This window comes from Balaenoptera ricei, chromosome 7, assembly GCF_028023285.1.
Source record: "Balaenoptera ricei isolate mBalRic1 chromosome 7, mBalRic1.hap2, whole genome shotgun sequence".
Taxonomy (NCBI): domain Eukaryota; kingdom Metazoa; phylum Chordata; class Mammalia; order Artiodactyla; family Balaenopteridae; genus Balaenoptera; species Balaenoptera ricei.
In genome coordinates this window covers 100620694-100635887 of record NC_082645.1, presented here as the reverse complement: position 1 = coordinate 100635887, position 15194 = coordinate 100620694, and the positions used below count along the sequence as shown (strand labels likewise).

Here is a 15194-nt window from a genome sequence, read left to right as displayed (position 1 = left end):
CCCATGGAGAGAGAATTCATAGCCCAAATGCCTACCAGTGGGTGAATGAATAAACAAATCGTGGTATATATGTATAATTTGCTACTCAGAAATGAAAAGGAGTGAACTATTGATTCATGCAGCAATGTGGATAAATCTGAAAATAATTATTCTGAGTGAAAGAAGCCAGATAGAAAAGAGCATGTATGTATGATTTCATTTATATGTTTAAGTCCTGGAAGCATTGAAAAAAAATTGTTAGTGCTAGATTCACTGAGAGTTAGGTATTATTCTGCCTCCTATTCATAAATTACAGGAAGAAAATGAAGCAGTGTGACAGCCTTTAGGATGGTTTATCGCTCATACTCTCTTCCTTCACACAGTGTAAGACATTTCAAATCATATCTGATACACAAATAAGGCCTTAGTATTTCAGAACATTTTCTCAGTGAAAGAATGGCTGTGAGACGTTATTCAGATGCCAAAATGAAATCTCATGGAACTCCTAGTCCAGATAAATGCCCTTCCTTCTCTTCTGGGCTTTTGCTTCAGAAAAGTGGCTGGAACAATGCCTCATGTGACATCCTGCAGCTGAATTGTCCACCATCTGTTCTGTTTTGATGGAGGTCACTTTTTTCTCCTGGAAGGGGAGTTTTTACAAACCTCGTGGTCCATCCATTCAGGCATCTCATCCACCTGGACCTCCCAGTAATGCCAGCCGGAATCAAATCCTTTAGAACCCAGGACTACTGGATAAGCCGTAAATCTCTCTGGATAAACTCTGCTTTTTCTTCACAGATGTCACCAATTTTTTTTTAATCCTCAGAGACAGAGAGACTAGGATGTGCTGTTTCAAGATCCAGAGTAACTTTCAGTTTCTGTGTAATTTTCTGCAGTGCCAAATACTGCAGAGGAAGGCCGTCTCCTTCCTTCCTTATGGAACAAACAGAGAGCTGGGCGCTTCAGGCTTTCACACCTGTCATGGGTGGTCTCGACATCCAGCAGCACTTTCCCTTCTGACATCACACTCTTCTCTGCCAACTCCTTTAGTAGATCTTTGAGTGTGGAGATGTAGTCTGAAAATGCTGTTGTGTTTGCATTGAGTTTGTATTAAATGTCCTTCTCGGCTAACCTTGAGAACTATGTAGGGGAGAATAAATAATTTTCCCTCTGCCCTTCTGAGCTCTTAGCTGAGACTCCTGTAATAAAAGACAGATGAACAGGAGAAAAACAAATAGAAGTTTATTCGCATGTATACCTCATGTATACATGGGAGGTACCCAGGGAAAAATGAGCAACTGCCTGTCGTGGCTTCGAATTCAGGGCTAAATACTATCTTAATAGGGAAAGGAGAGAGGGGAAATAGGCCTCTTGGGGTGGGGAGTATATGATTTTTAGGAAAGATGAATGGGCCCTTTGAAGAATGGATGGGAGGTATGAGAGTTGGTGACAAAGTTTGTCCGCATGTGGTGTCGACATCTAGTCTCCCGTCATGTGACAACAGTCAGCCTTCCCTGGTTGATGACACCCCCAGGGAGGGGATTTATGACCCTGCGTTCCTTTTAGCCAATGAGGGGGGTTCAGAGAAAGCCTCTCTCTGCGTTTGCTGTTTTTCAAGTGCCCACAGCTGAAAATAATCAATATACCAGCGCAGCAGCATATTTGGGTGGCATCCCACTCCGTTCAACTGCCTCTCGCTCACATTCAACAGTGTGGTCCAGGTGCTCAAATTCAGAGAGTAATTTCTGTCTCTGATTTTCCAACTCTCTCTCTCTCCCCCTCCCTCCATCCCCCCCCCCCGCACCCCCGCCAGTCCTTAGTGGTTTTCTTTCTTGGGTGGCTATTTGTTTCTGGACACCTGTCACTTTCTTCTTCAGGGGCTCTAGGTCACTGCTGAGCATTTTCCTATGATGAGAGGCAGGACCTCATATGGTGGCCCTGGTGGTCAGGGGATGAGTGCAAGGGGACAGACACCTCTAGGTTCCCCTCACAGAAAATTGCCCGAACTCGACTATGCTTCCTGCATATGCTCATCTGTTCTGCCCCCGCCTCTTGCTCCTGGTGGTGTGAAGCTGCGTGTTCACCGTCGTGTCATCCTATCCAGCCGGGCATTACTCCAGAAGGGCCCCTCCTAGCATTGGTGGCAAGCAAGGAAACCTGTCCTATAAGTCCACCTGGGACTGTTGGATGCAGAGTGGCACAGATGGTGGCCACATTTGATGGTGGTGAGGTTGCTCAGGTGATTCTGGCAGATGGAGCCGTTGGTTTCTGCCTGGAGTCCTGCCAGGGCTTTTGCAGCCAACATGGGGGCTGAGGGGGACTTTCTTCAGGAAAATGGGGCTATGGAGGTGCTCTCTAGTGAGGAGTGGGTACACTCCCAGATCTCACATACTTGGTTCTGAGGACCTTTTAATTAGAAATTCTAAGCCATAGTATGTCTATACCTTTTTGCACCATATGGATACAGACATAAGTATTTGAACCTCTTCTCTGGAAACATATTAAAATTAATTTAAATTTTTTTATGTCTAGAAATTCTGTTGGTACTATTTCTAGCCTGAAGTATGAATTTCATATCCCTTATTATCTAAAATTGATTTAAAAAATAACCACACTTGTAACCCTCAAAATTACCAATTTGTTTGTTTTCTTCCATAATCAAAAGTTCTTCAGAATATTCGTCTTATGCACATGATGATTTGGGGGATCTTATGTGGGCCTTGACTTACGTGAGATTTGTTTGACTATCAGATAGCTGTGGTTTTGCTTTAATATTGAAGGACCTGGTTCTTTCTTATGGTTCAGACAGGGACTCATAACAAGAACATTGTTGTGGGACTCTGGCAGTCATTGGTACACCTATCAATTTAGTTAAGGGAGACATACTCAACAGAAGCTGATTGTAATGTTTGTATTTTGTCTTTTAAAGGCATAGTGGAGCTGCGAGAGAAGGTGTTTACAACCTCACCAAATCCTTAGCTGTGGAACGGGCCAGCAGTGGAATAAGGATCGACTGTGTTGCCCCTGTAGGTAAATGTTCACTATGAAAGCCGTTGACAAATTGTGTTCTTCTGATTGCATTTGTGTTGTTAATAGAGGTATTTGTTAATATGCATGTATACTAGAAAAGATTGGCTTTTAAAAATAGATAAAACCAGAAAGAAGTATTCTTTGATTTACAACCAGATTGTCAAGAAGGTTAAGTTAAGCCAATGATTCTCACTCCTGGCTGTATATTAGAATCATCTATGAAATAAAAAATAGTGGTATATAAGCTTGACTCCAAACTATGGAATCCAGGTGTTGGTATTTTTTAAAGCTGATTCAATTGCACAGTGAAGGAAATTCAAGTTCACCGTGAAGGTTGAGAATCGCTGCTTTAAAGAATGAATTTTTCTAGATTATCTTGTTATTTCTTGGTATATCACTAATCCTTTATTAGGAGAGAGAGAAACTTAAAGTCAAAGTTCTAGGAAGGAATTTCCAGTTGAAGATCAACTATAAGTCAAGGGAAAATTTCTCTGAAACATAATGTAAATGATAGGGAAAAAAATAACAATTTGTTCAGCTTTAAACACTGTCATATTATATGAAGTAAGACATAGCTTAAGTTTCCTTGGGCATTACATATTGGCTATGTACTCCAAGAGAGATAATAAATGAAATGTCTCACACATCCGGCAAAACTCAGCTCGAATTCACTTCTCTGTGATGATTCCTGGTCATTGCTAAGATAGTAATCACCCCTCAATCTGAAACTCTGTAATATCTGGGGGTATTACCTATAGATCTATCTATATAGTATCCATAGATATTGTTATCTATGCTACTCAGTGGGAACTAAGCATGAAGTGACTTGTAGATGTTAGAGAAATCTCATCTCTAACAAATGCAGGTTCCTAGCCAGAAACTTCACATCCCTGCAATGCTTTGGGGCTGACATTACCTTATGTACCTTACTCTCAAATATTTATATGGTACATTAGATATAGTTCCATTCTGAATGTTGATACTTCGGAATACTGGCCTCCAAATGTGTATTTCTTGATAACCTTTAATGATGTGTTGGTATTATAAGCGCAATACTAAAGTCAGGTTTGTCCTCCACGGATGTTTTTAGGTTTAATGTCTAAACCTTAATACTACTGGAAAATTCCATCCTCTTTATTTATTTATTTTTAAAATTTATTTAATTTATTATTTTATTTTTGGCTTCGTTGGGTCTTCGTTGCTGCGTGCGGGCTTTCTCTAGTGGTGGCGAGCGGGGGCTACTCTTCCTTGCGGTGCGCAGGCTTCTCATTGTGGTGGCTTCCCTTGTTGCAGAACACCGGCTCTAGGTGCGTGGGCTTCATTGATTGTGGCTTGCGGGCTCAGTAGTTGTGGCTCGCGGGCTCTAGAGTGCAGGCTCAGTAGTTGTGGTGCACGGGTTTAATTGCTCTGTGGCATGTGGGATCTTCCTGGACCAGGGATCAAACCCGTTTCCCCTGCATTGGCAGGTGGATTCTTAACCACTGCGCCACTAGGGAAGTCCCAATTCCATCCTCTTTAAATAAAAGGTTACAAATTGTTTAATTGGAAACCAGTATATTACCCCAGTATTGTTTGAAGTAATTAATACTGCCAAGTTTCTTCATCTTACTCTCATCCCTCCTGTTTCCTCCCCTTTGAATAACCTCTGCTGTATATAATTATAAGCCAGTAATAAATAGCTTTATCCTGTGTTGAACAGTTTTTGAGTAATTTTTTTGGCTTTATAAACCATTGAAAGCTACTGAAAGCTGAATAAAAGAATTCTTAAACAATTAAAATTTAAATTTATTTGTATTGGATTTAAATTTTTTATTTGTGATTTTTCTCTAGGTAAGAAGCCATGAAAATATTGCATTTTCTAAGTCCTACTTAACCATAGGCTAGTTTTCCATTGTAAAACATGGAAGCCTTAGTGGAAGGTAAAATAGACTTCCCTGACCCATTGTTCCCAGTTAAGGGCTTCTCTGATCTACTCGTATGATTATGCTTTCAGAAACCAAGTCTTTTGTGAAAAAATCTCGAGCTTGGCTGGTTATTATGGGAGGGGAGGTCACAAAGTGAGCATTCAGATAATCCTTTTGAGTAGTGGTTGACTGTACTTCTTTGACCATTTTGAGAAAAATTAATATTAGAAATGTTAACTTTTCTATTAAACTTAAACAACTTGGTATTGGATGACAGACTGCCTTGTTGTCTTTACAATTAAAATTTAATTTTATGTACTTTATTTTTTCCTGTTTTATTTTAAACATAGGGAATCATTTATTCCCAGGCTGCCTTTAACAACTATGGTCATTTGGCAAAAGACTTATTTGAAGGGTACTTTCAGAAAATCCCAGCTAAAAAAGACTTGGAGCTCCTGAGGAGGTGATGTATATATCTAACATTGGTTGGAGTTACTTTGTTTTATACTTTGGAGACTGGTAATATTTTGGTGTCCTTTTTAAATAGTCTGGTTGGCTAATAGAGAAGATTGCTCCCATGCCAAGAAGCCATTTCTCGTGTTCCTTCTGGCTCCCAGGAATCCTATCCTGATGGTGCTTTGAATACTCACAGGAGCGTTTATTCAGGAGTGAATGCAGTGTGGATTAAGAGCAGCATGTTTTTTATTGTTTCATTGTACTTTCCAGCTACTTTGTTTTATCACGTGGCGTTTATGGTACACAGAAACCTAAGCAGGTCAGACAATTATGACAAAATGAAGTTCCATACACGATTTCTGGAAGGTGGCCAGTTTTAAGTATGTAAAAATCAATAGCTTTCTTAAATGCCAGCAAGATCAGTCTTAAATTGTAATTTTTTTTAAAAAAGGAGATCTTTTCCACAATAATAATAAAAACTAAAATACCTAGAGTAAACTTTAAATGAAAAAATGTTTATTACTGAAGAACAGAAAAAAAGACCAGAATAAACACAGACATGTAACATTCCTCAATGGAGAGGCTCAATTTGACTAAAAACAAGTTTCCCTAAATCAGTGTATACATTTAATCTATTTTGGAATTAATATACTGATTCGAAAGTTTGTCTTGAAAAATATTTATGCCAAAACTGCCAAAAATGTTTTGAAAAAGAATAATGAGGGGATTTGACCCTCCTGCTACCGAAACATACTATAAAACTATACTTATTTACCACATCGGGGGCTGGTACTAGAAGAGGTTAAAATTAGTGGAACAGAATGGACTCTCGTATCAGTACCATATATATACGGGGAGTTTATAGGATAAAAGTAGCATTTCAAATCTGCGAGGAAAGGATAAACCATTCAGCAAAAGTCTTGCAGCAATTGGCTGTTCCTTTAGAAATAAATTAGAGCCCCCTATCTCATATCACATGCAAAATGATTTTTAGATATATTAAAATGCTAAATATAAAAGCAAAGCCATAAAACTCTTAGAGGAAAATGTGTTCTAATTCCTAGAGCTAGCTTTCATTATCAGTTTGATGTATATCCTTCCAAAATTTTACTGTGCATGCTCAAAAATATTTTTATTTACAGACTTTTTTGCGAAAATGGGATTCTACTGTATGTTTTCTGCCACTTGCTATGGATGTAGCATAGTATATTTAATTAGACCCTATTGTTGCACATTGAGATTCTATTTATATTTTTTATACTTCAGTAATTCTGCAGTGAACAACCTTCAATGTAGTCATGCACTCTTGGGTGAGGAGGTAACTTTCTAGAAGTAGAATTCCTGAACTAAAATAGACTTGCATATTAAATTTTAGAAGATACTGTTAAATCCAACATTTGATGAGCTATTTTGAGCAAGGTGCTTGGATTTTTATCCTGAAAACTGAGAGTGATTTTTAAAGAATTTTAATCAAGAGAATGATCTAACTAAATTTTTGTTTTGGAGAGGACACTCCTTCTATTTTATGAACTATATTTTCTATATTTACTGTATTAAAAATTGAAATTGAGAAATTTAAGAAATATTTATGAATTCATTTAAAATCATCTTAATAAAGGCATTACATGCTATGAATAATATTTTTACTGAAAAATAGCTACATTTTAAAATACAAAAGCAAACTTTTTTTTGCATTTGTTTTACATTTTTTACAAATGGCTTAATGTATGGCTTAATAGAAAACAGCTGGACTCTCACATCTGCTTCTGCATTCAGTCTGTTGCAATATGTTGTTTTGGTTAAAGCATGTGAAGTAAATCTGGCTTCATGCCAGTTGGAAAAGGGAGGAGTATTTCAATAGCCTTTTTGGGTAATTGTGGATATTCTTCTTTGATACTCAACAAGTAGCAGTTTCTTAAAGATTAATTGCAATGTGGAATCTGAAACCATGTCAGTGAACTTTTTTACTCTGTTACATTAAAATTCCTTGGTATTCCTTGCACTTTTACTGGGTCTTTCACCCATAGATGATTTTGTAACATCAGACGTTGGTCTTTTGAAAAATATGGGTTCACTGAATTACAGACATCTTCTAAATGTTGACACACAATTCATGATACAGTATCAAAAGTTCACATTTGTTAATATCACCACCAATCTCTTCTGAAAAATCTTTAAGTATTAGAAAACTGTCAAACTCACAGTGACATGTACAACTTTTCCAAAATTCTAGTTTTCACGTGAAAGCTCAAATCTTGTCATTGACACCAAGCACTGTCAGTTGTTTTCAGCTGCTTGACGTGGCAGTCTCACTTGGTTCATTTTTGGAAAAAATGTCTGCCAAATACCCAAGTGTGAATAACTGTAGTTTGTTAGTCATTCTTTCAAGTAAAAAATGATGTTTTGTGAAAAAAGTGACTAGTTCGGTTCGTGACTAGCTCAAGCACACGTTCTTCTCCTTGAGACAACCTTTATACTTCCATGTGCAGCACAAGAGCTGAAGGTGTAATTCTCACCTCATCACACAGGATATTAAAAAGATGTGTACTCAATAGTTGAGATTAGTAATTTTCAATGCTCATCAAGGACATCTGAAAGTGAAACAGACTTCCTCCCACCAGGAGTGCTTGCTGGTGAAGAGTATCATGATCATGCTAGTATAATGATCCCTACTTCACGTTTGTGTTCCTGCCGTGATTTGTGCTGAGGCTGCAGCTATTTTTCCCGTCACGGCTTTGACACCGTTAGTACAAATGTCAACACTGTGAAAAAGGTAGATAAGGACTCAGTATTGTTATGAAAACAGTTTTGACCTCGCAAATCCCCTGGAAAGGTCTTAGGTATGCTCAGGGTTTTGCCAACCGTGCTGTGACTAATGTAGGTAATACCTTCAAAAAGTTTACTTGTAAGGGGAAGAAGAGGTGATGAATTGCCATGAGTTGCAGAATAAGGAGAGCGTTTCAGTCTCTGCTTGATAGGGTCCTAGCATCCCTAGGTCATGTTTCCAAGCTACTCTGATTGCCCCAGCTAATCACTAATGCCCTTTTTGGGGCAGAACTTTCACAACAGGCTATTGGTGAACTGCTTATCAGTGAGTTGTCTTCTTTTAAGTGGCGGTTCCTGGGACTGAGTCAGGAGGGTCAGTGTAGCTGTAGTTTTAAAAGGAACTGCCAGGGCTCCTGCGGTGCCCTCAACGTCTCTTAGAAGGGAGTGCAGCACTTGGCAGGCCCTTCAGACGGCTTATACTTACACTGTACACTCATTTTACAAATTAAGAAACCAAGAGCCAGTGAGGTTCAGTAACTTGCCTAAGGCCATACTCAGGTCATGGTACTAGGATTCAAACCCAAGTCTACTTATTACTGCAGCCCTATTTACAATAGCCAGGACATGGAAACAACTTAAATGTCCAGTGACAGATGAATGGATAAAGAAGATGTGGTACATATATACAATGGAATATCACTCAGCCATAAAAAGGAACGAAATTGGGTCATTTGTAGAGACGTGGATGGACCTAGAGTCTGTCGCACAGAGTGAAGTAAGTCAGAAAGAGAAAAACAAATATTGTATATTAACGCATATATGTGGAATCTAGAAAAACGGTACAGATGAACCTATTTGTGGGGAAAAATAGAGACGTAGATGTAGAGAACGGACATGTGGACACGGGGGTGGGGGGAAGAGGAGGGTGGCACGAATTGGGAGATTAGGATTGACGTATGTACACCACCATGCATAAAATAGATAGCTAGCGGGAACATGCTCTAAAGCACAGGAAGCTCAGCTTGGTGCTCTGTGACGACCTAGATGGGTGAGATTGGGGTGAGGGGATGGGAGGGAGGTCCAAGAGGGTGGGGATATAGGTATACATATAGCTGATTCACTTCATTGTACAGCAAAAATGAACAACATTGTAAAGCAATTATACTCCAATAAAAATAAATAAATAAAAAATAAAATAAAATCCCTGTGATCTTTAATAAACAGAGCTGAAAGTAAACGGATAACTGAGCTAAAAGAGGTGTTACCCACATAGATGACGTGGATACAAGTTGCTAGACTCCTGTAGTGTTTATTGACTGATAACATGCCTGATTTAGTACTTCATGTTCATCTGTCAAATGGATTCCATTAAAATGAAAGTTAGGAAGAATCTATCTGAAGGTATTATAATAGTGCTTAATTTGGTAATTATAAAAATTTTTTTAGTTCATTTTACCTCCATGTTGAGTTCCAAAAGTAAATCAGGTATCGCGAATATTTATGTCTTTTATTAATACCTCGCAGGTAGTTTCAGTCCAATTCAGTATTATTTAATGGTGCCTAGTCTGTTGGCAAAACACTGTATTGAGAGCTAGGCAATGAAAGATCCCTTTATTTGAGGGGGAGAGGTGCAAAAAGATTCTTTACCTCTGTCAACATTTATTAAGTAGTTATTTTATGCTAAACGCTGTCAAAGGATGGAGCCACTGCTCAATATTTGAAACAAAACTCAGCACAAAACCACATTTATTGCTGGTCAGGCACAGTCTCTTGGAGTAGACTACTGAGGCTTTTTTTTTCCCCCCCTTGTGGGGAAGTATGGTTTTAGAGATTTGCAGAAGTCATGGTCTTGTTCGACTGTCACTGTACAGCTGATCATGTTCTGTGCTCTAGAAATATAAGTCTGCTCTCCAGGATTTCTGTGTGTGTCATATCAGTAATGTTCTTCTGCTACTACACTTGGTAAATTTTGCTGTAGATTGGATGTTCCTGAATAGCCTTACTCATTCATTCAACTAATAATTTGGAGCCCCTACTATGTGCTCAGCATTATGGTAGGAGTTGGGTGTTCAGTAGTGAAAAGAAGTGTGCACAGATATTTAAAATTCCCAAATAATCTTTTTTTGTTTTATTTATTTATTTTTATTGAAGTATAGTTGATTTACAATGTTGTGTTAGTTTCAGGTGAACAGCAAAGCAATTCAGTTTCATATATATATATATATATATATATATATATATATATATATACACACACACACACACACACACACACACACACATATCCTTTTGCAGATTTCTTTTCCATTATAGGTTATTATAAGATATTGAATATATACTAGTGTGTATCTGTTAATTCCAGACTCCTAATTTATCCCTGCCTTTCCCCTTTGGTAACCATAAATTTGTTTTCTATGTCTATTTCTGTTTTGTAAATAGGTTCATTTGTATCATTTTTTAAGATTCTACACGTAAGTGATATCATATGATATTTGTCTTTCTCTGTCTGACTTATTTCACTTAGTATGATAATCTCTAGGTCCATCCATGTTGCTGCAAATGGCATTATTTCATTCTTTTTTATGGCTGAGTAGTATTCTGTTGTATATATGTACCACATCTTCTTTATCCATTCATCTATTGATGGACACTTAGGTTGCTTCCATGTCTTGGCTATTGTAAATAGTGCTGCTATAAACATTGGGGTGTATGTATCTTTTCAAATTAGAGTTTTCGTCTTTTCCAGATATATGTTCAGGTGTGGGATTGCTGAATCATATGGGAGCTCTCTTTTTAGTTTTTTAAAGGACCTCCATACTATTTTCCACAGTGGCTGTACCAATTTACATTTCCACCAGCAGGATAGGAGGATTCCCTTTCTCCTCTCCAGCATAAAATTCTCCATTATTTTAAGTGCTACAGAGGATAAGGTCATGGTACTAAAGGCATATAACAGGAAGAAAAAGACATCTCGAGAAAAACAAAAGCAATTCTATAATCATGTTAAAAGTGGTTGTTGATAAAATGACCTCTGTTATCCTCTTCCACACACACTGCTCTTTTGGTTCGTGGCTTGTGTTAGTTCAGGTCCTCAGAGAAGAAGATGCCAGGGAAGAGTAAGATGTGCTTGAGACTTCTGGGGAATGTGCCCATGGAGGGTAAAGGGCAAGGAGCCTGAGAAGGCATCCATAGCCTTCAGACTGTGATGGAGTCTGACACCTGTAACAGAAGGAGGAAGAGAGGAGTGGGCAGGAAACACCTTGGACTGTAGCCATGGTTGCCACACGTGCGCGAACACAGTCACAGTGGGGCAAAAGGGTATCAGGAGGCATTCAGTGGGTCACCTGGTTCCCTGTCCCTCCCTGTCCCCACTGTATAAGAGTAGCTCTGACTCCTTCTGCTGGTGATGGCAGCTCCTTTTCTCACCAGCTGGTACCTGGTCACAGGGAGTCCAAAGTGCCCTAGAATCAGACACAGTTTAGTTCAATGGAACCTTGCTGTGTCCCTTGACAGGAGTTGCCCCTTTGGGACAAGGACCTCCAACGCCGCAGATCCCAGAATTGCAGGGCTGGGGAGGACAGAGTCCCATGGTGGATCTTAGGGAGTGATGGCAAGTAGGGCCGCTCCCTCTTCCACTCCTCGGTTCCCAACGTGTTCCCAAAGCCAATGGGGACACGCGTCCTGAAAAACAGTACTCCATCCTTTCAGATGGTCGATGGCACTTCAGCTGTGCCTTGGCTGTTGTAGTCTTCTGTGAGGCTGGCTGCTTCTGGAAGTGTGGGGTGTGACACAGTCAATGGTTCCATGATCAGGGACCCACTCTGATCACCTGGTTGGATGCTGGTGCACGGGATTCCACACCTGTGGATCCCACCCTGTATAAGCCCCTAGATAGCAGTGATGTCTGAGTCGCTGTGAACAGGAAAGGCAAACTCTTACCTGGAATGGTATCTATCACTTCTCTCACTGTAAGGTGTGATACAGATAGTACGCAGTCATTTGAACAGGGAAAGTTTAATATAAAGAATTATTAACTCTAACAGGGGATTGGCTAGTAGGAAATAAAGGGAACTTTAAAGAATACAGGAATAGTAGACAGAAGGAGTAGCTATACAGGGCTGATAGAAAGAGAAGAGCCCATCCACCCACCCCTCTGCCCAAGGGCTGAGGGAGGGCATGACTGTGGTTCACTGGATGGCAGAGAAGTCACTCGTCATCTGTGGTGCTCTGCTGGTGGAATTTGCTAGAAATCTGCCCTCTGGAACTTGCCAGAAATCTGCCCTGTAGGGTGTGGGGGGCAGCTGCTGCAGTTGCTGGCCACGGTGCACTGCCGCCTGGGGGCTGCCGGGTGGCGGGCAGTACAGGAGTCTAGAAGCAAAACCCTTTTCCTCCCGCGTCTCTCCATCGCCCTCTACTGACAAAGCTTTGGTGCTAGCTGGCAAAGGAGAAGCTACGTAAAGGGCCTGGATCCATTTTCACGGAGCAGAGAAGCAGTAAATGCATAACTGACCCACGTGTCGACTTGCCGTCCAGCAGCACTTGTTCACCACGAGGAACGTGCCATCTCGGGGCTCAGCGTTGGTCTCTGTGTGGACAGATTGGACATTCAGGGGCAGCACTAACTATATGGACCTTGGGTAATTGGGGTTACATGCTGGATTTCTGCTTTCCTCCATCCCTGAGCCCATGGTGGCAGTTCTGGGGTGGCCGATGAGGAAGCCCGCGCAACACCGACGGGCTGAGTCTTCTTTTCTGCTTGGTTGTTCTGTGCCTCTTCCATGATGGGTGCTTTCTGGGGAGCATTCCTGTGTGAGACAGAAATAAACACTTTGTGCCCACTCCCCTGTGTTTATCCACATGTCTCTACCCCAGACCCCCTGGCTTCCAATCTTTCAGTCCTTTTCCTTCCAGGTTCTTGGCCAAAGAACCAGACCTTGGGCCACTGTGCAGGAATCTGTACATTCTCACCTTGGGCTTCCTTTCTTTCGAGTGTGGATACCAGCTGCACTGCCTGCAGACTGCCTCCGAGAAAGATTTTTCCCACTCCACTGTCTTACAGGGCCACCCCTGAACGTGGCTATAATGAAGTTCTGACAACGGTGAAGGAGAGAGAGAAGGAAGGAGGCCTGGGTAGGAAGAGTCTCAGACTGCCACACGGTCGGAGGAAGGGTCCACCAGGCTGACCTATCAGCTGCCCAAGTTTTTGGGCCAAAGTCACCCATTGGTCTCTCAGGAATGGGTGTGAATTAACAGCTTAGCTGTGCTCAGTCGAGGTGGGAGCAGCCCAAGGGCAAATGCAGTGGTGGATCCACCGGTGCGGCAGCTGGAGCTGTCAGTCAGCTCTGTTCCCCATGGCAGGAGATGTAAACAGTGCATTTTCATGGCTGCCACGGGGCTAGATGCTGTACCTGTGAAAGTTACCATTGCCCACATTTGTTTTTTGTTTTTTTTAATAATTTTCGAATTTTATTTTATTTATTTTTTTATACAGCAGGTTCTTATTAGTCATCAATTTTATACACATCAGTGTATACATGTCAATCCCAATCTCCCAGTTCATCACACCGCCATCCCCACCACCCCGTGGCTTTCTCCCCTTGGTGTCCATACGTTTGTTCTCTACATCTGTGTCTCAACTCCTTCCCTGGAAACCAGTTCGTCTGTACCATTTTTCTAGGTTCCACATACATGCGTTAATATACGATATTTGTTTTTCTCTTTCTGACTTCACTCTGTATGACAGTCTCTAGATCCATCCATGTCTCTACAAATGACCCACTTTCGTTCCTATTTATGGCTGAGTAATATTCCATTGTATATATGTACCACATCTTCTTTATCCATTCATCTGTCGATGGACATCCTTGTGTTGTTCCTGACCTGAGAGGAAATGCTTTCAGTATTCACCATGGAGAATTACGTTTGCTGTGGGTTTGTCGTATGTGGCCTTCATTATGTTGAGGTAGGTTCCCTTTGTGCCAACTTTCTGGAGAGTTTTTATCATTAATGTGTGTTGAATTTTGTCAAAAGTTTTTTCTGCATCTATTGAGATGATCATATGGTTTTTATTCTTCAATTTGTTAATATGGTGTATCACATTGATCGATTTGCATATACTGATGAATCCTTGCATCCCTGGGATAAATCCCACTTGATCATGGTGTATGATGCTTTTAATGTGTTGTTGGATTCTGTTTGCTAGTATTTTGTTGAGGATCTTTGCATCTATATTCATCAGTGATATTGGTCTGTAATTTTTTTTTTTTGTACTATCTTTGTCTGGTTTTGGTATCAGGGTGATGGTGGCCTCATAGAATGAGATTGGGAGTGTTCCTTCCTCTGCAATTTTTTGGAAGAGTTTGAGAAGGATGGGTGTTAGCTCTTCTCTAAATGTTTGATAGAATTCACCTGTGAAGCCACCTGGTCCTGGACTTTTGTTTGTTGGAAGATTTTTAATCACAGTTTCAATTTCATTACTTGTGATTGGTCTGTTCATATTTTCTATTTCTGCCTGGTTCAGTCTTGGAAGGTTATACCTTTCTAAGAATTTGTCCATTTCTTCCAGGTTGTCCATTTTATTGGCATAGAGCTGCTTGTAGTAGTCTCTTAGGATGCTTTGTATTTCTGCAGTGTCTGTTGTAACTTCTCCTTTTTCATTTCTAATTTTATTGATTTGAGTCCTCTCCCTCTTTTTCTTGATGAGTCTGGCTAATGGTTTATCTTCTCAAAGAACCAGCTTTTACTTTTATTGATCTTTGCTATTGTTTTCTTTGTTTCTATTTCATTTATTTCTGCTCTGATCTTTATGATTTCTTTCCTTCTGCTAACTTTGGGTTTTGTTTGTTCTTCTTTCTCTAGTTCCTTTAGGTGTAAGGTTAGATAGTTTATTTGAGATTTTTCTTGTTTCTTGAGATAGGCTTGTATAGCTATAAACTTCTCTCTTAGAACTGCTTTTGCTGCATCCCATAGGTTTTGGATCATCATGTTTTCATTGTCATTTGTCTCTAGGTATTTTTTGATTTCCTCTTTGATTTCTTCAGTGATCTCTTGGTTATTTAG

At 40.1% G+C, this 15194-nt stretch overlaps 1 protein-coding gene across 3 annotated transcripts in view; it reads left to right on the top strand.

The window, feature by feature from the left end:
• The window catches only part of PECR (peroxisomal trans-2-enoyl-CoA reductase), a 44222-nt gene that overhangs the window by 13925 nt on the left and 15103 nt on the right, over positions 1-15194 (top strand). For 2 of the 3 annotated variants that reach the window (XM_059927398.1, XM_059927399.1), the window contains exon 2: positions 2909-3005. In XM_059927398.1, the coding sequence (XP_059783381.1) occupies positions 2909-3005 (97 nt within the window). Of the gene's footprint in view, positions 1-2908; positions 3010-15194 lie in introns of all 3 variants that reach the window. The other variant, XM_059927400.1, reaches the window with a different exon arrangement.